General features: G+C 41.1%; 1 protein-coding gene across 5 annotated transcripts in view; it reads left to right on the top strand.

Moving 5' to 3' along the window:
- Nucleotides 1-25032, top strand: part of TTC7A (tetratricopeptide repeat domain 7A) — a 172420-nt gene that overhangs the window by 75771 nt on the left and 71617 nt on the right. For all 5 annotated transcript variants that reach the window (XM_055725417.1, XM_055725416.1, XM_055725415.1 and 2 more), the window contains one exon: nt 4006-4166. In XM_055725417.1, coding sequence (XP_055581392.1) covers nt 4006-4166 — 161 coding nt within the window. The remainder of the gene's footprint in view (nt 1-4005; nt 4167-25032) is intronic.

Genomic DNA, 25032 nt, shown 5'->3' with positions numbered 1-25032 from the left:
TCTATGGAAATGACTCTAGAGAGTCAGCACTCTTTTTAATTTTAAGTGCAGGTTCCCTTCTCGTTTTGGGTGGTGGTGTTGTTTTTGACCTTGAATGCCATGTAAATCAGTATCAGAAACATAAAAACAACATATGGGGGTTTCATACCATTTTAATACTTGATTTGATTTGACCTTTCTTTGCATGAAAACAGGAAGGGAAAGACAGCCAGGGGCCAGCAGCTGAGAATTAGAGGTCTCAGTTACCAGTTTCATCTGTGGGCTGCCAACAAACCTGAAGTTTCAAGTGGCAATATCCAAAAAACACCTATCACCTTCCAGAATGTCTGGATGTAAAAATAAGATAGATGTTGGTTAAGACACCAGAGAACGTATTTCAGCTGTTTTCTCCACAGTGTTTACTCTGGTTTCAAGAAGGAGAGACTGCTGTCTTGTCTTTGCCCCAGCAGGGGAGCTTGGTTTTAGTAGGTATTGAGAGGCACGTCTTTCAGCGAGATAAATGCTGAATGTGGGTAGTTCTGGTCTCTGTTTCTCCCAGAGCGGCTAGTGCCGCCTCTGCTGAACAGCAACATGCTGCTTTTCTGTCTAGGTCCTGGCCTAGATTTTTCTGGTGATCAAAACCAGTTTGTAGCAAGAATTAAGTAGTAACTCACAGATACGTCTGCTCCTGCTTTCCTCAAGTTCTGGTGGTCTGTAGCAACTCTGTTTTTGGTTGCCTGTCCATAAAGCGTTCTCCTTTCTATAATCCCTGTGCTATAGGAAGAGATGGAGAGGGTAGTTTTAATGATTAATTAGCTAACTCACAACTGATGTGAAATTACAAGGCCAGAAAATCCTCTTAGAAGATCCTGTTTCATTTACCAATCTAAATATGCAAGTGCATTCTACTGTTGGGAACTATTTTTAATGTTCATACTGGTTTCCTTTTTATACCTACAGTTATAACATCCCAGCATTGTTTTTAAGGAAACGTATAGCATTATTGAAATCAGTCGTGCTATATATGAGGCAGCCTAAACAATCCATAATGTGGCATTATTTTGGTAGTGCTGTAAGATGCTATTTCTGGCTTGCTGCAGTATCTTCACTTCGTAATCAGTGGGATCTGAATATACCTGTATGCCATGCAGAACGCATGTGGTATATTTTTTAACAGAAAGATGAATCGGAGAAGGGTAGCATCTTCTAATTGCGGGTCCCACTTGGACTTGCAGTCCAGCTGAAATAGGATTATTTAAAAGTGCAGCACTTGTAGGGAATTTAAACTGGCAGCCTACCTCTGATACACCCTTGAAGTTTCAGGGTGCCACCTGGGCTGCCAGCTTCCATCTTTCTCAAATTACATAGTTACTTAAATAAATAAGTTGTGGCATCTGTCAGTAGGTTGATCTCTGCTTTTCAAAAGAAGTTTGTGTTGACTGCTGCCAAATATCTTGCTTTTATTGTTCTAGAAATGTAGTTTGTATTTCATTGCATCTGGTCTATTGCAGGTGGTTGTTTTGTGTAATGATTCCCATAAAGGAATAGAGTCTATTCATATTATCAAAGCTGGGGGTTTTTTCTCATCTGTGTTTTGTCCATCTTTCTAATTATGCAGCAGTACTGTGCAGGGTACTAATGGTGTTACAGCACTGAAGAACCTTTTTGGGCTCAAGGTAAACAATCAGGTGTTAGGGAAGCACGATTAACTTTCAGAAACAGCCATTGCCTGTGACTCTGATGGTACTAGAAGGAAGCACTGAAATGAGATGTAACTATTGCAAACCCTATGCTACAGAACAGGGGAGAATTATTTTAGATTATGTCTGTTTCAACAGTATGTCACTACGTGTTCAGCAGGCACAGGTTTGCAGGAGTGACCACGACTGGCTTTTGTGCTGCTCTGTTTTGTGTATGTTACAACACTCCAAGAGCTTCTTTGATACCTGGCCTCTGGTAGGGGTATGAACTTGCAGTTGTGTGATCGTTTGGCATGTGCACGCATAAAGCAAAGTCTCAGTGACTTAGTTTGCACGTTAATATGCAAGTAAGGTCAAGTATCCTTACAGTTTCAAATCCCTCGGTAAAGATGCTAGTTGCAAGTATTATTCTTTGTCTGATTCATAGTAGCAAATTAGGATCACCTTCCCAAATCTTTGAGTAGAGTCATAGAATAGTTGGGTTCGGAGGGGACCTCTGGAGATCACCCAGTTCAATCCCTGTTCAAAGCAGGGTCAGCTGGAACAGGTTGCTCAAAGCCTCCTCCAGCTGTTTTGTTTGCAAGTTTTCTTTTTCTTCTAATGAACTTATTTCCCCCAAAATCTAGAATTTATTTATGACTACTTGTGCAGGTCTGAGACAGAGAAATAGAAAAAATAAGCAAGAAGAGTCTGGATAGCAGCTTCATTGTAGCAAGTCAGATTTATATACCTCCTGAAGAACTTCATGGATGGGCAGATCTGGGCCCATCACAGTCTTGTGCATGGTCTGATTCCAAGTTGTCTTGTCATCACTGGTGTTTTTACATTGTGAGAAAATCTGTCCTAGTAAGCTGCTGAGGGAGCACCGGTGATTTAAGCCAATGTGTTTACCTTTGCAGTAGGCTATAATAACACACGTGGTTAAAGTAGCTCCACTGACAAGCAGTAATTCATTAAAGCTGAGCACTCAGTCATATATCCCAATCTGAACCTAAGCCAGGACATTCAGCGGTTTTGAAACTGTGGGCCAGATGCCAGTTTGGGGTTATGTCTGTGGAGCAGTCACACTGATCTCCAGACTTGCATGGAATCACCAGTAATAGAGTAGTTAAGTACTTTGGCTTGCAGATTCACAGCAAGAGTAAAATGTCACTTGGACATTAGGATGAAGTCGTTCCATGAGCAAAATATGTACCACGCTTCCAGAAGTATACCTGAGATCTAGATAATCAGCAATCTGTGTTTTAACTGCAGGCAGTGTAACTGTTGCTTTCCTTAGTTATGTGCTACCTGAGTGATCTGTGGAGGCGGTGGGAATTTGACACTAGTGGTATGCCAAGGCAGGGGAATGTCTGCAGAGCTTTGCTAGGTGGGAAGTTCTCACAATAGCAAAGGAGGAACTACATTCTCCAGCCCTTAAGGGAAGGACAAGGCAAGTATCCATGAGGAAGGGAAATGTATACTTTTTTTTTTTTTATCTGCAGGCTTCCAGGGCCAAACGCAGATCTGGAATAATTTAACCAATTAAGTAAAAATCAAGTAGTAATTTCAGACATTAGAGAATCTTAAAGAAAATCCTCCATATAAAACTTAGCAGTAGCCAAAGGAAAGAAAACATACTAAGAAGTTCCCTTTTGAACAGATAGCCTAAAATAGGGTATGGGATTACAAAGAGCATGTGATATACTCACATTCATTATAGATGTTAAGTTTTCTGCCAAGTGAGGCTTGATTCTCATGACATTCTGCTGCTGTGAGTGTCAGGTCTGCTCTTTATATCACTGCTTGCAAAGTTATTTCTTTTTCTGACAGCGTTTTGAATCTTGACTCTCTTACCCTTGAACATTCAAACTTAATTTATGTGTTCTTGATCCACATCGTGAAAGGTCCTGCACAGCCATCACAAGAGACAAAATGCAGCAGAGATGTGTAATGCTCTCCCCTCAGTGAAGAGCTAGCCACCCATCCTAGACAATGGAGCTGAGAATTGGGCCTATATAATGGATCTGTTTACAGCATAGAAGCACCATGCCAAAGTAAGAGGGGGTTGATTGGATCAACTGCTGCTCCTGCTTATAAGCAGTGATTTAGTAATGCTGCAGACTCCTTTCTCTAGAATGTGTGGTTTGATTTTTTTTTTTTTTTTTCCCAAGCAATGCAGTCTGTTAATTTTGGCAGACTGTTCAGATAGTAGAAGCCTTCCTCATAGATGCCTAAGTAGAACTTCTGGATTTCTAATGACAGTATTTGTTCTTACCTTTGGCATATAACATAGAACTGAAGGAGAAATGTATTCTCTTTTTATTTCTATCCCATATCCTTCCAGATTTCTGATGCTATAGAACATCTTCAAGAAGCACTGCAGCTGTGCAAAGATGATATGAATTCACTTCATCTGCTGGCCCTCCTCTTTTCAGCTCAGAAGCACTATCAGCATGCACTGGATGTTATCAACATGGCTGTTGTTGAATACCCAGAAAGCTTTAGGTAAGACTTACTGCATGATGCAATACATCTAGTCAGGGATGATCTGCTCACTAGCTCTGTTGTTCTCAGTTATGCACAAGGAGCCTGTTAAATCAGGTGTGCTTCTGGTGTGTCACTCTCCTTCTGGGTGTACTGTGAAGCTAAAACATGAGGCTTGGGGTATTCTTTTGATTTTCTATCTTCATGGTCTTTCCGTTTTTAAAACTAGTTCTTATGCTTGTTTGCTTTTCCAGTATTGTGCTGATGGTGTTTTCTCCCATATATCGCCCTGTACTTTCTTCGTATGTCACTTTACACGTGCAGAAATGAGTGTGAGACATCTGTGATGATGTCTGTCTGTATCACAAATAATTTTGTATTTGCTGAACTTCCTGGTTAAACACAAACAAATTCTTCATGTATTGACCATTCTTTTGATGCTCACGTATGACACAATTTGCTGCAATAGCATAGCTGCGGAAGAAGATCAGATGAAAATCACGAGCTGTAATAATGCATAGCTGAAAGGATGGTTTGGCTGCCTAAAGAGCAGGTTTGAATCAGCAGACTTTTTGGAGCCAGAGGTTTCCACTGTTCTGTGTTTGACTTGCATACGTTCATCCATCTGAGGGATACAAATTGAATTCATTGCAATTTACTCTAATGACCTTTCAAACCAATGAATTTGTCTGTTCTGTGCAAAAATTAAAGCTACTGTAATACTTTCTAGTGATGGCATACTAGCTGGGTTTCTCAGCCAAACTACAGAAAAACCTGTTGCATTGCTGGAAGACCAACTTGCATTCAGAATTGCCTGTATTTAATTGATGTTTCAAACCCTTGCAGCATTGTCTTTAGGCAGCCTGCTTTCTCATTGCAGAGGGGGAGTGGCCTCCACAGGTGTAGTCCAGCAGCTGAGTGGGATGTTGTCTAAACCAGAGCAAAGGAAGGTCACAAGTGAGATAGAGGTTATCCAAAAGTGAGCTTGAATACTTTAGGATCTTTTAGAACTATGGTGCTGTATCAGCATATAATGCTTTTCGTTGTAAGCTGAATGTTACCATTTAAAATAGCTCTGCTCTATGTATTTTTGAGGTTAGTTAAATTGTGCATGTGAGGAGCTAAGACTGTCAGAGCGCATCTTTGAGAACGAAGTGAAAATTGGTAATGGAAGAGCTCTTAAAATGATGACAGCATCTCTTCAAAGTGTGAACATGGGTATGACTGAAACAGGAAATACTCCAGTGGCTGCTAAATTGTGTTTTGCAAGTAATAAGCATAGTAAAAACCCCTCATGTCATACAGTCAAAAGGTCACATCATACAGTCAAAGGTCAGACGTTCCTTGAGAACTGCAAACACTCAAAGACAGATAAGATGGAGGTGGAAGAGGAAGAAGAAATTGGTTGTTTATGTGAGGGATGCAGTATTTTCCATGTCAGATTGACCAGCTGGTCCTGGATTTTTCCTCCAGCACCTACTGATAATTTATGTTTCAGGAAAAGACAAAGAAAACATGGTGCACAAAATATCTTGGAGGGCTGCTGGCTGGGTTCCTTTGTGCGGCCTGGTAGTTTGATTTCTCCAAAGCAGGAAAGAATATTATCTCCCATGCTTCTAGCATAGGAGCTTCTAGTGCCAATTTTCATGTGTGGAAAGGCATTGCAAGGCATAGCAGAATAAGTCATCTGTGATAGAAGCGATTAATATTGGTAGTGAAAGCCACAGGTTCATGCTTACTCCTAGACACAGACTTGCTAGGGCATGTGCCCCTGGAAGAACACGTCTTTGCTCCCTGCACGCACTGTGGTATGTAACACAGTTGGCGGTGAGACTCATGCAAAGGTACACACAGATTCAGGAGTAGGGGCTGGCTTCTTGCCTCTGCTGCTATGCCTCGCCTGTGTGGGTCTTTCTCTAAACCAGTCGGCAAATAACTCATGAGTGAGGGAATGGAGAAAGAGTATCAGAGTTGCAAGACAGAAAAAAAATATTCTTTAAAAAAGCATTTCTGAAGAAAAAGGAAGAACAGGAATCCAATGAGGGGGGAAAGGAAGAAGAGTAACAGAATACATCTATAGTTTGTACCAATTCTGAAACTGTTCCAGAATTTCTAGAGGACCAAAGTAAAGGTTATACTAGGAGGGCTTTACGGCTTTGTAAAATCTCTTTTAAGAGAGAAAGACCTGATGACGTCATATATGTCAAGTTGCTATTGCCTTACAAAAAAAGTGTAGTAAATTTTACTACTGCATGGAATGACAACAGGATACTTCATGTGCCTATGTAGGCAAGTTCAACTGCACGATTTTAAAGCTGTATTTAAAAGCGGTTGATTATTTTTCCCATTTCACATTGATATGAACCAGGCGACTGTGTAATGTGTGCCTGGGGGCTCCCTTCCTAATGACAACCCTTTTTGGAAGTGTAGTTTGATGGCACGTATCAAGAAAAGATGATGAAAGCTGCGTTAAGGGACCTTAGGGCTCTGTAGATGGCAAAAGCCATAAGCATTACCTGGATGTATATCCTAAACAAAAGAATAATACATTAAAAATCAAGGTCTTAGCTGGCCCAAACTACAGACATTCCATACTGTTTGGTTGGTCTCTGACTGTATGTAAGATGAGCTTGTTCCTGTTTTTTTATTTCCCCGTTAAATTCTTTCATTATGTATTTTAAGGAAGTAATTGTTCAGGTTGTCATGTACTTGTTAGTGGCTGAGGCAACTGAAAAAAAATATACAGTATATTCATGGCATGAGCCCCATAATACTGACCCAAATGTGTCTAGAATGACAGAGGAAGACTGGGTAGAGGAAGAATGAGAGCTACCTGGTTTAGACATATTATTGCAAGATGGAGTGAACCAGAAGAAGTACTCTGTTTGTCATGACTATAAAAGATAGAAATAATAGCAACCTTTACATGGGAGGTACCACCTGAAAAATCACTGGCTCCTGTGGAGGCAGACTGCCCAGGGTAAAACTTGGGTTTACATCCTGTCAATGTTGGTATGCTTTTAAAAGAAGTTAATGAGTGCAGTATCAATAGTTGGTTTTAGTATATATTTCAAAGCACCATCTCCAGCACATTTAGGAGAGAGGACTCCTGATAGCATCATGTATGTCCCCACCAGGTCAGTGATGCTGATCATAAGCCTTTCTTAAGATGGATTCCTTCAGTTTTTTTCCAACTCAAAGGCCAGCCTTTTGGGCAGCGTTCTGCCTGGGACTGGCTGTGATTACCTCCCCAGGTTTGTCTCAAGGATAGATCTTTTACCTGGAAGAAATCATATTAGTGAGCACCCTTCTTGCCCTCCAGGTGATCTTCTTAAAATAATGCAATTTTTTATTTAGAAAGGAAGAATATCCCTTTTCAAAGTCTACTTTCACACCTCACAATGTTCCATGCAGAAGTCCCATAGGTCTGGCAGCCTGCAGAACCCACCACAGAGCCTGTGTAAGGAGGTAACGTGGTCCTTTACCTTCAGCTGGTAGTATTTCCTCCTTCCTGTTTCACTTGTGTAAAATTGACTTTGTCCTCCCGACTCATCCACTCTTCCAGAGACTGTTTTGCACTCTGGTCATCTTTTAGCTCTAATTGGTTAGCTCCCATCATTGGAGAAAAATGAGGTCTGTACCTAGCCTGAGGTTGAAAATAGGTTATCAATTTTATGGATACTTTATTGCTTTATAATTGCTCCCAGACTGCTTATCAAAACCTGTTCTGTTGTTTGTCGGCTTGTTTTTGTCTCCTGGATGGCTCCCTGTTAAGTTAGAACAATACATTCTTCTGGCATAACCAACCACAACTTCTAATTGCTGCCCAGTGTGATGGTGAATGTTTTGTTAAATGATTACATCTTTATATCTGTAGCAGTTCTGCATGTGGCACAGGAATTGTAACTCTTAAATAAATAACTGCTAATATTCCTTCTCTTCCTAGACTATAAGTCACTATTCTGTTGCTTTCAAAGCCTCAAAACTAGTTTTAGAAAGAAATAACAGAAAACTTCTGAGAAGCTTTGCAATTCTACACATAAAAACTCAAAAACGAGCAGGTGGGTTGGTGTTTCAGAGCCATGTAGCTGTCAAACGCAGATGCTTTTGCTGTCACAAAAGTAACTACTGTAGATACAGTGCAACAAAGCTCAGAAGGCCAAGAAATATTAAAAGTATACCTTGGGGAAGATGAATAAAAAAGGAAGTAAATTTTGCATGGGGAATTGTGTATGTTGTCTTGGTGGTGTTATAACAGAAAGGGGGTTTTTGGCTACAGCCAGCCCTCAAAATACGAAGGATTAGAAGTGGTTTACTGACAGCAGATGTCCTCGACTTCATCACTACTACGTTAATTTCATTAAGGATATGTGAAGTAATCATACGGTAAGATTTATTTATCATAGTCTGGTGCAGACTTACTGAGGGAGAGTTTGTGGAATATAAGCAATGTCATTTAACAGGTGCTTCCACTTGCTACAAAAAAAGCGGTGTAAAATCAGGATCTCAAGATGCATGATTAAACTGGCATTTCCAGCTTGAATTCTTTTTCTATTACTTGTCAGGCAGTTTCTTGTATGTTGAAAGTAAATAACTCATGCCTCCTTTGAGCGATATCTTTATGGGCACTAGTGGAATACTGCAATATTGTTGACAGCCATGAAGTAGAACTGTTGTCTTGCCTATAATCTTTATGGGGAATAAGGAGTCAATTGCATCTCAGCTGATGGTTTGCAAACCTTTGTCTAATGCCTAGTCTGCACTACAGTTTTTGTCAAGATGGTTGTATCCCCCCCCCCCCCCCCCTCACCTTACCTCACCCCCAGGTAATACGATTGTGTATGCTGTAGAATGGTATTTACCACTTCTCTCACAAAAGGGGTGGCAACCTCACTTAGCTGTAGAAGTATGGCTTTAGAGAATCCCATCAGCCTGCTGATATGATTCCAGTTCATCACTAGGCAAGGGGCAAGGGAAGTCTGGTACATCTTGTGAGCAGACGTGGTGATAAGACAGCTTGTTAATATTCTTAGAATATTGTTCTGTTTGAGTTCCTCAAGGGAGCAAGATCTGAGGATCTAAAGCAGGGATACATTAATATTTTGGCTGTAGCATTTGATCATGCTAGACGACTTTCATAAACAGGATATTCAAAACTCTTAAGGGTGGAGCTTTTGCAAGTTGACTTCTTGTGGTGGTGTGGTCACACCCTGGGTGGTGAGTGACCCACAGATTTTTGTCTCTGTATTGATGCCGCAGACAAAATAATATGAAGTAATAAAAAATTGAAGTATGTACTTGGGTACTACAGGAATACAAAACATTAGGCTTTTGTGATTCACTTAAACAAGAGATGTATTATGTGGAGTTAGAAGGGTTGAGCTGGGTTTTTTACTATAGTAACCGTGAATTTTTGCTTTTGTTGGCATGCTAGGATCCCTTGTTGTTTTTATAAAATTAACCTAAAAAAACCTTGGTGATACATTGCAATAATCAGGACTGTACTCTGTGGAACTGGTAATGATATTGAGTATTTGTATGCCAAATAGATGAAGGGAAAGCTTTAAGCTAGTCTCCTGACTCTTATTAATGGTAACAGAGCTACTTAAAGCTAATAAAATTTAGAAATAGAAATCTAAGGGTTTTTTTCCTGATTTGGATTTATTTCTACTCTTAGCTCTTTTTTTTTTTTTTTTTTCTTTTCTTCTTCTTTTCCTTCCTTTTTTTGCCCTGTCTGATGAGGAAACAGAATTTATGGTATCCAAGATCAGATTCCCGTTTTGGCAGGTTCAAAGAGATACATGCATCCCTTTTGAAGGATGACAGTCTGATCTAAGGCAGAAATTCAGCAGATGATCATAATAGCCTTCTACCCACCATCTTAATGCAGTGGGAAGAAATATCCCCCCTAGCTGGTTCACGTCTGTTTGTGCCAGAAGTGGATTTGTGTTAGTGTACGTATCAATTCATCTTAAAATTATATGGATGGATTCAGTGGTACCTGGGGAGAACTTCATTCCCTCATAGCACAGGGTTCAGGATATGAATAAAATGACTTAAACAGAGCTTAGAGAGGAAACCTGCTGCAGACTTATTTTCTTAGGGTGGTATGAAAAGAAGGAACAGTGATTTGCCAATTTTAGCGGCAGTGTTTTGAGTCTTTCTCTGAATGAAAAATCAATTTCATTTCATAACAACTTTTTTTCTACCACCTGAGTAAATGGCTGCTGCCTCCGTTCAAGACCTTTATAATGAGCAGCAGTGCTTCTAGGTGCTGGGTTTGGCATTGGAGAGGTAACACAAGTTCTGCAAATGCATAGGCTTTGTTTCAGAAATTTAATAAATTCCAAAATGCACGAATAGCGTATCCTGTTTGAAATGAGATAGTTACCACCCACAAGTTCTGTGCTTCAGGGCAATTTGTTTGTGGAAAAGCAGGAAGTTTCATAAGGGAACATCAGTAAATTTGTGTTTGAGACTTCAAGCTCAGATTTGGCAGGTTGTCCTGTAGATTCCTGCAGCAAATGACTTTCCAAGAAGTTTGCAGTGTGGTCAAGCCATATTGTCTCTCAGATGCATATAATGCTCTGATCACTCAATGAAAAGGTTGGCTTTTTTCATCTCCATTTTCTGTTGTCATTACTGTCTGCAGAACCATGTAAGTGGGCATAGTCATACTATTTGATATTAGTTAGTATTCAAGTTATTTAATATTTTAGTTTCTGTTAGTAAAGGCAAGAGAATGATGAATGGAGGTAATATAATAGAGAGAGACGGTAATGTAGATGTTCTGCCTTAACATGTCTTTAAGAATATCCGGACATATTTCTTGATAACATTTTTACAACACAAAACAGATAATATGAATTATTTTACTCTTTCCTTTATTAATTTTTACCTTGGCTTGAAGATTTCTGTTACGTATATAGTTCAGCAGTAAGCTTGTTTTAAGACTGTTTTAGGAGGAAGGGTGAGCATGAGGATGGAGAGCTAAATGGTCTGCTCAAGTGGTGCAGTCATTAGCAGAGTTCTTCCTACGTACACCAATAGAAAATTCAACCCAGAATTACGTAAGGATGATGTAGTATTGTGTTTCTGAATGCTGTGACTGGAAATGTGAACTTCTGGAGTTCCAGCAGGTTAGGAAATTAATGCATTGACCTCTACTGCATGTGCCTCTGTCATGTGGAGAAGTGGCAGGAGCCTGATAACTGGCACCTCAACTGAACATCATACCAGTAAAAGCAGTTGCACTGAAATTCATAGTGAAAAGACTTCTGGGCATCTTCCCCCACCCCCCTTGGAATCTGCTGGCCCTTTGCATCTACCATCTGAACACTTGCAATGACTTAAGATTTTTCTGCTGTTTTTCTTGTGTTTTTGCAGGACAGGGTCAGTGTCTTTCTGTTGTTGGTAGAGTATGTAATGCAATGAGGCTCTAAACCCAGCTGAGAATGTAGCATGTCACTGCAGTCCGTGTAATGAACAGGAGAGATGGCAGTGGGCAAGGGGGCTGCAGGAAGCTGTGCTACTGAGTGAAGAGGAAGCTGTGCCTCCTGCCCTAGAGTTTCAGCAACGAGTCATTTTGTCTGATTCTTCAAAAATTAGGCATTTGCTGTGTTGGAGGAGAAAAGGAAAAAAACCTTTCACTTAGCTTAATAAATTTCAGTAATGTTTGTGTGCAGTATAGTAAAGGAGGAATGACATAACTCAATATGAAGCAAAGGGATCCAATACAGGTGCAAGGATCATCTTTAAAGTCTTCTCCAGACCACTGCAGCACAAGTGCTTGGAGAGGCTGCTGTGATGCTGCATAGCAAAAATGGCACTTGAGGAATGGGGGGGGGCATCTGCCCACCCCAGGTGCTCCTGCCAGCTGCCACAGCCCCCCCAGGAGGGGTGGCACTCCCTGACAAATAAGGATGCAGAACCGATAGACGTGGCTGCTAGACAGTCTCCATGGGGAGCAATAAAAGCTGATGCATATGAGGGATCACAGGTGGCAAAGGGTATGTCCGCCCTGCCAGGGCTGCTCCACACAGGGACGTGTCTGGGCCGGCTTCAGCCCAGCTCCCTGGGCTGCTGCTGACAAGAGTCTCCATAGAGACATGGATCGGTGTGGGCGAATTGCCCAGCTGTTTCACTCACACTCGTGAGCCTTGTGGACCCCATGGGCTGCCTTGAGCTAGGCATCGACTGGCCTGAATTTATCAAGCTGCACCAACTGCCAGCAAGGTGAGCAAAGCATTGCTGGTAACTAGCACTAGGTAGCAGACAGGGACTCTTGAGAGCAAAAGGGTCAGAGATTTTCCTGGTCTGCACAAACCAAGCATGTGGTAATGCACAGAGCAGTCCCCAAGGCTTAGTCCATGCCACTGCCAGCCAGATGTGCTAATCGTACCCTTGGGAGATTTTTTAATCTACCTGGGATTGCTTTAATCTGTGCTCTTTCTACACCTGCAGAAGGAGTGGCTCCTGAGCAGGAGAATGCAGAGGTTTCCTCTGCCTTTCTGAGCTCCTGCTATAGCACTCTTCTATAGAAAGACTTGTTCAAAGCTGTGCATGGTAGTATTGGGAGTTTATTATTTGGAGGGGTTTTTTGCATCCAAAGTGCTTGTGTGAATTTATGCTTTTTCTTATGCAATTGCATGTAGGAGTCAGGATATATATACTAATTTATCTTTCAATCAAAAACATTCTTCTGAAAGTAAACTGGATGCTACATTTTCTTGTTTATTGCTTTAGTGTTAAAGCAGATGGAAATGCTTGGAGTTTTCTCTGTTGCCAGGGGTATAAACTATGTCCCATCTTAATCAAGAGGCAGTACATTGTCAGTTTGGAAATGCCAACTGGAAAAAGGTTTTATTTTTCAAGTCCACTTTAAAAAAGAAAAAACCCCACCAAATTCAATATATACGCACTCTGTGGAGCCTTCACGCCCCATGATTTTCACATATAATAGGGATTGAAGCCTGCTCTACCAGTAACTCTGGGATTATGTTGCTTCTTCCTCAGTGGCAATCGGCAATTGCCTGCTGCTTCCCTGGCCACCTGTAAACGTCAAGAGTTTGAATAGCAGGGATATTGCCCTGTGCAAAGTGTCTGTGGGGAAGACAAAGAGAGATCCTGTAGCATAATGATGCCTTGGGTGTGTGTGTGTGTGTGTGTGTGTGTGTATGGTATGCACTGTGGCCTTGCAGGGCAGGAAAACTGCCATCAGAAAGCCTGTGGTCTTTGGCGTTCTTTTCTTTCTGTGTCGCCCCAAACTGTGTATTTCTTTTGGTAACGATGTTTTGTCCCACATATGTAAGACTGCTTTTGAAAAAAGCTCCATTGCATTTCTTACAATTTGTAAAAAAAATTGCAGAGACAAAATGCATCTGAATCAAACCTTTGTTGTTTTAAAAAAGATTGACTGATACATATAGAAATGAAGAGAGCAAAAGCAAGCTTGACTTAAGACTTATTCTTTCAGTTAAACTTTGGGGGGATGTAGAAACAAACACGTGTTAAATTTCTGCAATGATAGTTTATTTAACTAAAATGTTTATTTAAGCCCTATGATGATATTGTGAAGGACAGTATCTAAATAAACTGCTGTAGGGGTTTTCATTCAGCTTACTAGCTGTGATAGTAATGTTGGAAAGCACGTAGAGGATTCTACTACAGATTTTTGATGTTCTAGAGGTTAAACTGGTCTTAAAAGTGGGACAACTTCTTCAGATGCCTTACCAGCTCCGAGCATACCTAATCCTTGCAGTATGTTTTTTTCATTGGATGTGCATCATATATTAATTTAGACTTTGCTTATTTCTCCTGTAAACTTCCGATACAAAAACTGTAGTTTAGATATGGCAATATCCACTTCTGATCTCATCTAATTAGCCACTCTAGAGCCAGTGTCTTATTTTAAGAGGTATTGCAATATACACCCTGAATTTGGAAATTCTGGATGTGAACAATATTGTAGCTGAATAATAACTTTTTTCTCTAACACAGTGTAAGCAATGGTACAATGTGAAGTTGCAGTGTCACGAAAAGCTAGAAGCAGCACTCACAAATTATGTATTCTAGCAGGTGCTCATTAGTTGCCTACATAGACAAGGCCATTAGCCTGGGATTAGTTGCAAGACGTGGGAGAAACAGAGATCATGGTTTTAGGTGTCACTGCAAGCACTGTTATTACAGGGAGGAAGCAATGAAGCAATTCTGTATCCGAACAGCACCTTAAGGAAATCATGTTTCTTACAGGATAGGGCAGATTTGCTCCTCAGCAGTTAGGAGGCTGTAATAAACTGTAAGACTGGTTGCAAGTAATGTCACAGCTGACAAAAAAAAAAAAAAAAAAAAAAAAAGTGTGTTGCTCTATGGTTAAGGACAAAGCTGTATACCGGTTCTCACAAATGAATGAATAAATTCTAAATGCTTCCTGTGATGTGTGAACTCTGAAATTAACACCACTGATTTCTGCACTCTAAGAATAGTACAGGGTGTCAGCACTGAGGGAGGAAGGGAAAGGAAAGAGAAAGACACCCTTCCAGTCTTCTGTAGCGTTCATAGCTTCAGCTATGTAACATAAATGGCTACATCTGTCATTTCAGAGCTAAATAGCTCTGTATCAGTGCTGTAGTAGTCATTGGCATGGGCCCAACCTGCATGATGCTTACTGCAGGAAAAGCATATGTACAGATTAATTTTTCTGACCTCAGCACTTGTAAGTGCTTGTTGCCGCTTGTGAGCAGGTTCTCTTTGGGCTGTTGGCCTTTTAAGAAAAAGCCTAGTGTCTAGATTTCAAGCTGAAGAGAAGGAAAGCCACACTGTTTTACCCTACCCAAGTAGGGGAAAAAATACAGCAGAGAACAGTGCAGATGGCCTGAATCGGATTGGCACGCAGTACTGGAGTATCAGCATCAGATGACTACCTTAAAAAGTGAGGTCCTGTCATCTCCCTGTTTTCACTTGGGATCTCATAAGCTGCTTTTCCAAGATTATGCATAATAGCAGTTTGTCTGGCTGAAAATATCCCCCAGAAGAACAAGAAAAAAATTCTGTGAAACCAGAATACATTAAAGGCCAAGGAAGCGAGGATATTTATTTTTTTCTTACTGATGTTAAACTTTATCAAATTAAGCTGATAAAAATGTAACAAAACAAAAAAATCACAGCACTGCAGGATATATGTTTTCTACCTGCTGCTCTTCTAACTGGCTACAAACATTTTTTTCCATCAAATTCAACAGCCTCTCAGCAAATTTTTTTAAACTGGATTGCCAGTTTCTCTTGTGCATGACAGTCACTGCTAACAGTGTAATTGTCTGGGGAGGAAGTCACTGCTCGACTTGCTCAGTGCAGTCCGTCTACGTTCCTTCGCAGTTTTAGTGTATATCGTGAACAATGCTGATTATGTTTTCAGCACATAAACTGTGCCATTAAACCGTTGCTCAAGCGTAAGCCCTAATCAGCGTGAAAGCATTTTGAGTTTGTGCTTGGAATAGAATTTTCAAGCAGGACTGAGCGCAGAGCTGGTACTTTCTGAAGTGTAAGGCTGCAGTTGCGTCGAGGTTTTATATAACAAATACCTCGTGCCTTAGTCAGGGCCACTTGTAGTGAGAGTAACTATAGTAACAAAACAAAGTTTCTAGCTAGTGAAGGAGTATTTCCAATGAGCAGGACATCAGTCTTTCTGATCCAGCCCCTGAAATATGCTTATTTATCAGTTTTGTGTGCAAGGCTATTTTAATAGCTACTACTGTATTTTCAAACCTATTCAGAAATCTTATTTTGTTTTCTTTTGGTGTGGGTTTGGTTTGGTGGTGGTTTTCTGTTTTGTTTTGGGGGTTTTTTTTTGCCTAAAGCCTGTGGAGGGACTTGCTCCTTTTGCCTTCAAATGGAAATGTTCTAATTATATTCCTGCTTTTTTAACTTGTTTTCCTAAAGAGATGGTGATTGTGCAGTTGGGCCTTTTATACCTTGAGCACTTTTGTTTTAAATCAGCCAATATTTTCAAGTCTTGACAGTGTGCTGTAAGTCCCAGAAGTAAAGTATCTGCAAGTTTCCTAAAAGCAGCGGGCTGGGTCGAGGCCGGAGAGGGCAGGCAGAGAGGAACCCAGCCATGCTGGGGTTGGCAGCTGCCAGTGGGATGGCGAGGACACGTACAGGGGGTATGACACACGGGGACAAAGCAGCAGCACTGCCACGAGGGTGGTGGCTCTGGGAGAAGGGCTGGTGTGCGGGACAGAAACAGATTGCAACGGGGACAGGGGCAGAGGATGCAAATCCATAGGAAGTTGCATGCCATCTGGGAAGGGACAGTTTGTGGCATTTAAGTGACGAGTATATAAATACATACTGTTTGTTTCTGTGTCGTGTATGCTCGCTTGCATGTGTAACAAGTGATAGCAGAACGAGTAAGGAAGGTAGTGAGGGATGCTGGAAGTGGTAATCGGTGTGGCTTAACCCAATCTGCACGTGTCAGATGGAGGTGCAGTAAAAGGCTGGGGTCTCGGCATGGCCCACAGGAATCAGCCTCCCTTGGAAACCAGGGAATTACACCTCTTTTAGGTTTTCACAGAAATCCTAACCTCCAAGTGACAGCCTGGTTAAATAACAGCAGAAAGAATTAGTATTCCGTTAATAAAAAGGTCTCGTAAAACTTCAGTGGAGAGCTTTTCTGTTGCCAAACCCATGTTTTACGAGGAGCAGGAAGACACTTTTAAAGGAAGCATGGCATTTGCTGAAGCAAGCTGAAAGCGCAGTTCTGGCCCCAAAGCTGTTGGCTGCGTTTGGACAGTATATGTCTGAGTTTCCTTATCCCAGCTTCATAAACTAAAAAAAGTGCTAGTTTTTAAAAAGATCCCTGACCCTCTCTTCTATTGTCTGTGAATAATTGCCTTTTCTAAAGTTCAGTAACTTTCTGTTCAAATGGATGAGACATAAATTCACATTATGAGCCTCCAATAAAACTGAATGCGTTACTGCACTGGAGGGGATTCTCCCATTCCATGTATTTCCTCTTTAAAGCAACAGTTTCTTGCTCCTACTAGTTCTCTAGCCATTTGGTGGTGGAGTATTTGGAGCACCAGGCAAGGAAACAGAGGTGTGGAAAACAGAAGGAAAAACAGAGTGAGAGAAAGCCAAAAATCTGTTCTTTGGACTTGAGGGAAGGTAGAAAATCCATCTGAAGCTTTTATGTAGCTTTATGGAGCTGTTCCTGCAAATCAGAAAATATGGTAATTCACCTCTTCTGCACAGTAAGATGCTGTTTGTCCACCAGCAGACAGGAAGCAAAAAGCTGTTCTTTTGCAAAAGCACCATAGCCTAGATGGTGTATAACCGTAGTAAACCATTTCAGTTCCAGACTCTTTGCAATGATAGTCTGTTTGAACTTCCCAGTAGCGCTGTGGTGCATCAAACGTTTTGTAAGCACTTTCCACACCAGTGAAATGCAGCTGTGATTGGGGATGAGTAGAACAGTTGTTTACCAGGGAATAACAATAGCATGTATCAGATTAGGAAAAATAATCAGCCAGTTGAAGTGGGTGAGATGGTTGGAGAGAGGAGGAATGTAGAGACCAGAGCTGGAGTTTCACCTTATCATATGAGCTAACACCTCTGTTCTTGTAAAAATGTGACTTAGGCTCCTTAATATCTTCAGTTAATTAAAACTTGGGTTTTACATTTCATTTAAAATAAATTGCTGATCCTAATGAGGGATGGGACGGGTATTAAAAAGGATGAATCTTAAGGGGACAAGTGTAATCTTGAAAGACCCAAATAAAAGCAATTTAGTTCAAAGTGTTAAGGAAAGCTGGCCAGATATGACTGAATCCACCTCTTTCATTTGGTGGTTGGAAAGATACTCATTTTTTTTACTCCCTTAAATCAGTCCTGAATTCCATAATAGAAACGTTCTAAAATTAGTAGAACTGCCTGGATTTTCCATCTTTACTGCACAGTTCTGGTTAACAAAAAACTCAGCTTTTGCCTTTCTCCCCATTTTAATGGATTCACAGTAGGGTGAGTTAAGGTGGGTAGGCAGGAAGTTTCAGGCTTCATTCTACATCACGTCAGTGCGTGTTGTTTCCCAGGAGCATTTAACATTGTGGTGCTGTATAACAGCTGTAATGGTACAGCAGTTTTTGCACAGGGTCTCCTGCATGACTGTGCTTGTGATTTGTGGACCACAAACTAATGCTTATGGCTTGGACAGGTTCATCCCCTGGATTCTCTAGGACAAAATTACCAAAACTGCAGATTGCAGTTCCCTGCAGGATGGGGGTAGTGTTCAAAACAGATTGCAGTACAGCAGCCAGCGTAGCTCAGGTTGCTGGATACAGGATCCCGAGACACAGCTGTAATCGCTGCTGCTAAGGTTGTCCCTTCCTCCTTCTGCCAGTGCACCGTGCTCATAAGAAGCAGTCATACGTGCTTTGTGGACTGGTCTGTGCTCTAAATTTAAGAAAAATTGGCTGAGGACCCAAGCAGAGATAGTCATAATATTTCTTTCACTCTTGTAATTTAGGCCTGCTTTTTGAGTAGCAATAATAAACCGTGGAATGACTCATTTGATGAGGTAAGTTGCAGTTTTACTTTTATTTATGGCAGCAAAAGAAATATTTGTCACATGGATATGTCCCGAGGCACAGCCCATGGGAGAGGAGAGGGAGAGTCCAGTGTCCTGGCTGTGTTTTCCCTGTTAGACAGGGGCTCTCACAGTTACACGGTTTAGGCAGGGAGGGCTGGTGTATCTGAACAGAGCCTCTCCTATCTGCTGCTGCAGATGTTGCCCGCAGTGAAGTGTGGTGTCTTAAGTCAGGATGGAGCAGTTTGCAGTAGTGCAGAGCTGTACCAAGCCACGCCAGGCTACCCCGTCAATGCGATTAGCTAGTTTAAAAAGAGGGGACACACATCTTAGAGAGGTGAAACGTTTCAGTGGTTTAATCCATTTTCCAGGGTGGTCTTTCCTGGGTTAACTCCTACAGAACTGTATTACAGAGCAAACCAAGTAGCTGATGTGTTCTACAACTTAAGTAGTGTCTAGATAATAGCTTTTATGGACCCGGGAATTTACGTGCTACGGTTGTTGTGATGCAGTGGCTCTGCAAAAGTGGTATTTTTGTACTTGAGGCTTCAGTTGTCCATTGGCTGTAATCCTGAACAAAAAGATCAGAATTTGTATCCATTGGAAACAGCAAACTGGTTATACGAGATGGCAGTCTGAAGTACATGGATCTGCAGGGTTTACTGAAGCAGACTTCACCAGATTTGAGTAAATCAAGCATGTTATTATTTACAGTTGTCAGTGGAAAAATGAAACTGTTTGGGTAAGTGGAATCACACCAAAAAATTCTGCATTGAGACTGACTGAATGGCAGGTATTACCTGAAAAATAAATTTATACCTGGAGAGACCTGACAGATAGAGCTGCATAGAGTGGGAGAAGGGGATTGAGCAAAACTTAATGGAAGGCCTGTATATATATCAAATCTGCCAAATGTAGTTACTGCAGAACCTCATTATAAATAAGGAACAAAGAAAAACACACGGGGAAAAAAATCAGTCATGCCATAAGCAATCACAATCTGATGCATTAAGGAATCTGTCAGCTTCCAGCAGGGCTGATGTTTCTCCAAATTAATTCATTCTCTGTCTCATTCATGCTAAAAGTGCACTGCAGCTCACATGTCTTTGCTTTTACTAACTTGAGTGCCTCCAGGAGAAAGATGCCCTAGAAGTTTATTGACTGCCGTCCTGAATATTCTGTACAGGGATTGACTTCAAGGATGTAATTTGCAGTACTGTTTAGCCAGCATGTTGGATTTTGTGTTGCCATTTCTGTTGGAGAGAATCATTTGTGCAAGCTGATGCAGGGTTTCCTTGAACACTGGGTAGCAAACGCTATAGTTATTCCAAGTAAGGATGTAGTTGCACTGTCCTGGAATTGTACAAGTGAAATATTTGTAAAGCCTGTGCAAGTGGGGTAGCAGTAGGCTGTGCCAGCTCTTTCATGTCCGCCACTAACTTTCCCTTCTCTACCAGCTCATTTCCCTGGGTAGCCACACAGAACAGCTCATGGCTGAGTCAAACACACGGGTTCTCTGTGTGAAAGCATTAATTCACTGCAGTAGCTGTGAGGAGCTGCCTCGCCCCATCAGCATTCTTGCCCACCCTTCCTACTTCTTTTCTCCAAAGACCCTTTTACATGTTAGATGGACTTGATACTTTCAGATGCCCTTGCCCTGCCCTCGCAGTTCTCATTGTAGCATAATTCAGGCCTGTGACTTGACAAACTCTTGCGAAGTGCTCTCATCGCCATTCAGCTGGGCATGTATATACTGAAGCTTTCATAGCTGGTGTCTCCATTTCTCGTCTGCTTGGAGTCATCTTGTGCTGAAGCCTGATGAACAGGGTAATTATTTGAAAAAGGATTACAGCTTTGAATCTTTTCCACTAAGGCTGAAGGAAGCTATTACTTCATCTTATATTAAATGGCACATGGTAATTTTAAACACCTTCTGGATTTCTAATGAATTAAATCAAATCTGTTCAAGAACAAAGAACACTGATTTTTATCTGTATATTTCAACAGTTTTTAAGCGCACCTCTTTATGACAGGATACTTAAGTTTATGCCATGTATCTATGGTCAAGGAAAATAAAAACCTCAGACCTTCCATGGATGCATCTTCGTGTTCAGAATCTGATTCAAAATGTCAAATTTCAGGTGCATGCTGTGTATTTGAACCGTGCTTCCTCTGGATGTCATTCCCTGAGGGAATTAATTATGGTAGGGTATATCACATACATAATGACAGGCTCTGTTAAGCCTTCTGGAGGCAAACTACCAATCAGGTCAGCAGAGAGCCAGAGCCCTTTCAGTTGCCTTGGAGTAAGGAGTTCTGCACAGTGACTTTGGGTATCCTTTCAGCAAGGTACTTGAGGAAAGATGTGGAATAACGATGCAAATACAAATGCTTTCTCAGTGTGGTGGGAATGGAGAACGCTCTACCTGTGGTTTGGATATGTTGGTTTAGAAGGGAGAGGGAATAGAAATCAGATTGTGCACTCTGAATTACAGCTGGCTTGCACGATGGCCTTTTAAGAGGGAAGATAGAGGCATATAAATGCTAATGGTAAAACACAGGGCAGTTATGCTCTTATGCTTTCAGGTTGACATCTGTTCCTCCCCTTCAGACTTATTTCAAGGAAAAACTGGTACATGCTGCTAACTTATCAGAAGGCAGAGATTATAAATACACACTTCTGATTTATCCTAGTGTGCTCTGATCTCTTACTCTGCAGAGAGCTCTGTACTGAATTAAAAGAGTAAATATGGGGATTTCATTGTGTTCTGTCAGCAGGAGCGAGTGTGAAGGAGTTCTATCCAGCCTCTTTCTGTCCCCCTTCTTGGCTGAGATATAGAGATGCAGTTAGACCTCAGGCACCTTACAGCTCTGCTGCAGGGCTGCTCTGCCGGTCGCCTCTGGCAGCCCCGCAGAAGCCAGGCATTTCTGCATGGGGTGTCTCTCCACAAAGGAGAAGGGAAAGTATAAAGCTTTTCCCTGTGAAAGGCTGGGGCTTGCTATTCATCATCGTTTCTATTGATTTCTTTTTTTTAGTTGCTGGATCATTATGGAAGAACTCAACACGGTTTGGGTTTTTTTTTTGGTGTTTTGTTTTTTTGGTGGTGGTGGGTTTTTTTGGTTGAGTCACTGGGAATGTTTCAAGCATCTCTTTTTTTGATTTGCAGGCTAGAATTCTGCAAATGAGTGGTTTATTTGAAGGGATAAAGTAGGAAGTCAGCTGGTACAAGCTGATCAAACTGCGCTGACCCTGCACTTTAGTTCTGTGTTTATCTGACGTGCTCATTTTTAGGGGGTTGAGGGCAGCCTGCCTGAGCCTTTCTGACATGAAGCTCCACTGCCAGATCCCCAGCTAGTTGAAAAAGACGAAAATGCATTCATTTCAGCTGAACGGAGCTGATTCAGGGCTAGACAGTCAGCTGAAGGGAATGTTTAGTTCCTTTTACCTGTTTCATTGCAGCTATTTGCTGTAAATTTTGAAACAGAGTTCAATTTATAAAGCACTGTGGCATTAAAAATATGTAAAGGTCAGTGGCTGCTAACTGCTGGACTGTTTCTCAAAAGAAAAAAAAAAAAAAAAAGCCTTCAGGTAATCTGTGGGTGAAGACCCCAAAAGTAAATCCAAATCTACTACAAATCCTATCACCTGCAGAGTGCTGTATATAAATGAGACCTGTTTTTCAACAGTCAAGCATGTTTTATTCTATCCAGCATTTAAATAGTATTTGTAGTTTTACACTGAGGTGTGCTGTCAGGCTATTATTGAAAGAAGGCAAAATACTGCCATTTTTGCATGTTTACAATGTAATAATTATGCATTTTTCCCAAAGGATTTTCTTTAGTCACACATGCAATGCTTGGGATCTGTAATATTGTCATCTTTTCTCAGCACATCTGGAAGATCCGTCACATTGGGTTGTAATAGATATTGCAGAAAAATAATCCATTAATCTGATTTTAAGCTCAATCTGCCATGGATTTTTATTTATTTTTTTTTTTAATGTGCATATATTTTTTACCTTGAGGCTTTTAGTTTTTGTTGGCAGTTGTAATTGAAATCTGTTAGGTATTTCTGACAGGTTGAGAGACTGCTGATTTTTCTTTGTTACTCATAAGCAGTGACTCAGCTTATTTGAACAGTGTAAGGTGCACCTGCTGGAGTCATACATGCAACAGTGAAGTTAGAGTTTCCAGCAAGGCTAAGAAATGAAGCTTCATATTTAAAATACAGCCTGCAAGATCCTCAACTTTATTAGTGTTCAGCTGAACTGGGCACAGCTTTCTGCTAGGAAAACCTTGTGCTGAAGTAGTAGTCAAGGATGCAAGCTGTGGAACTGGGTTCTGTAAGTAGGCAGTATCCTTGCGTTGATGATGTGTATAACTGAGACATTCTTAGGAAGAAAATCTAAAGAATTATTTTATATTTAGTTGCATTTGTGCTGAGAAAACAAAAAATATTTAGGTTAAACTGAAAGGCTTGAGTGGCTGCACGTGTACCTTAACTCAGAGAAGAATGTATCTACATATATTGAAGAAGCAGAATTTATTAAAAAATACAGTCAGGTGGACTGTGCTTCCAGTGTTTATTTAAACCATGGTGACCGTTTTCAATATGACTGGAAGCATACATAGCTATTCACTATTATATCCTGAGTTTGATTTTTGTCTCAGAGTAATGCTTAAGGAGAGCTGTCACTGTTTTAGTTCAGCCGGCTGGGCTGAGATCTGTGGGGGTAACCCACACTGTGTGGGAGGGTAACAACATCACAACACGACAAAAAAGGCCGTCGTTGCCACAGCCAGTCTGCAGGATTGCAGACCTGACAGGGATTAAGGGCTGCAAATCCTGACCCTGCAGTTAGCTTTGTACAGGTTGAAAAGGAGCTATAAAGGAACTCAATAAGGAAATGTTGTGCATCTCCAAAATCACTGTCTGTGGTGAAAAAGCAATCCAGCACTACCATGAACACAATTTCGTCTGTCTGATTTTTGTGAGGCAGTGTGCTGCATTGAGCCAAATGGTAAGCACAGGTTTTGTTAGGTCAGTCGTGCCAGTGAGGGATTGAGCAAAACTGCAGTAGCATGATCTTCAGCACATCTGTCTGTTGAAGTACAGACCCGGGTCTGTATGCTGACTGCTAGCTCTGCGTTAAAGGTCACGCTCCTGTGTCTTCCTGCTGCTGTTACTGCGCTAACTGTGTTCAGCTGGCACTGGTGCTAACATAGACTGCAATTACATCATGGTTTTGCTTTGCAGGCTTAGACAAATATGATTCCTGCTGGTAGCAAAATACCCGTTTCTTTTTCTAGGATTTTCTTTGGTGAAGCCAGCAGTTTTCTATCTACTTACGACACCACAGGTTTGGTCAAGATTATGTGTGGGTTTTTTCTGAAATGAAGGAGCTTTTGTCTGTCTTCTGTCACTTCTTTCACTGCTTAAGAATGCCTTTGCCCATCATTTTTCAGGCTGGCATAGAAATCTGCTCCTCCATATCTTACTAAACAAGCTTATCTTACAAAAAGCACTGCCTCTGAACTGTTGTAAGTATATGGTGGTTTTCAACCAGAAAATAGGTTGAAACATGCCCCCACGTGCCTCAGGACCAGCATCCTGTAGTGAAATTCAGCAGTGTTTGGCAGGTTGATTTCTATCTTTTTCACCTCTGCTGAGACATACAGACAGTGAGTGCTAAATATCGGCAGACTCTGGCCCTTCCTGTGTTACTCACATTTATGCTTTGTCCTCCGCAAAGTTAAGGTATTAGGAGAGACTGTCATAATCCTTCTCATAAAGAGCTGGATCTACTATGGTTCTTAAGCACATGCTTAGTTTTAGGGAGAGGAATAATTGACTTCTTGTTGACTTCAGCAGGACTACTCATATGCTTAAAGATGAAGACCTTTTGTAAGTGCTTTGCTGGAGTGGTGCCACAACGGCATAAATTGTATTGTCCCAAAATAAATTGATAGAAACAGTGAGGTCTGTTTAACAGCATTGCGTAATACATTTCAAAACCAAAAAGCCTATTGTTTTTAGAACAAAGCCAAATTTTGTGTGGTTCTAATTTACTAATACAGTGAGGGGGTGCTGCAGTTTCAGACTGTTGGCTCCAAGTATCAGTAACACACAAGATTTCATAAATGTGTCAAGTTGGGTAGAAATGTTTTATTAATCCTATGGGGGGTTCTGCTATACTGTATTTCATTGCATAATTTATACAACCATAATAGGAGTATGCTATTGCTTTTTATTACCTTGACACTAGGTTAATTGGGAGGTATTACACTCTATTTTAAATATGTGAA

Source organism: Falco cherrug, chromosome 13 (assembly GCF_023634085.1).
Source record: "Falco cherrug isolate bFalChe1 chromosome 13, bFalChe1.pri, whole genome shotgun sequence".
In the NCBI taxonomy this organism is placed as follows: Eukaryota; Metazoa; Chordata; class Aves; order Falconiformes; family Falconidae; genus Falco; species Falco cherrug.
The sequence above is the reverse complement of the archived record's forward strand: the minus strand, read 5'-3'. Positions and strand labels throughout refer to the sequence as shown.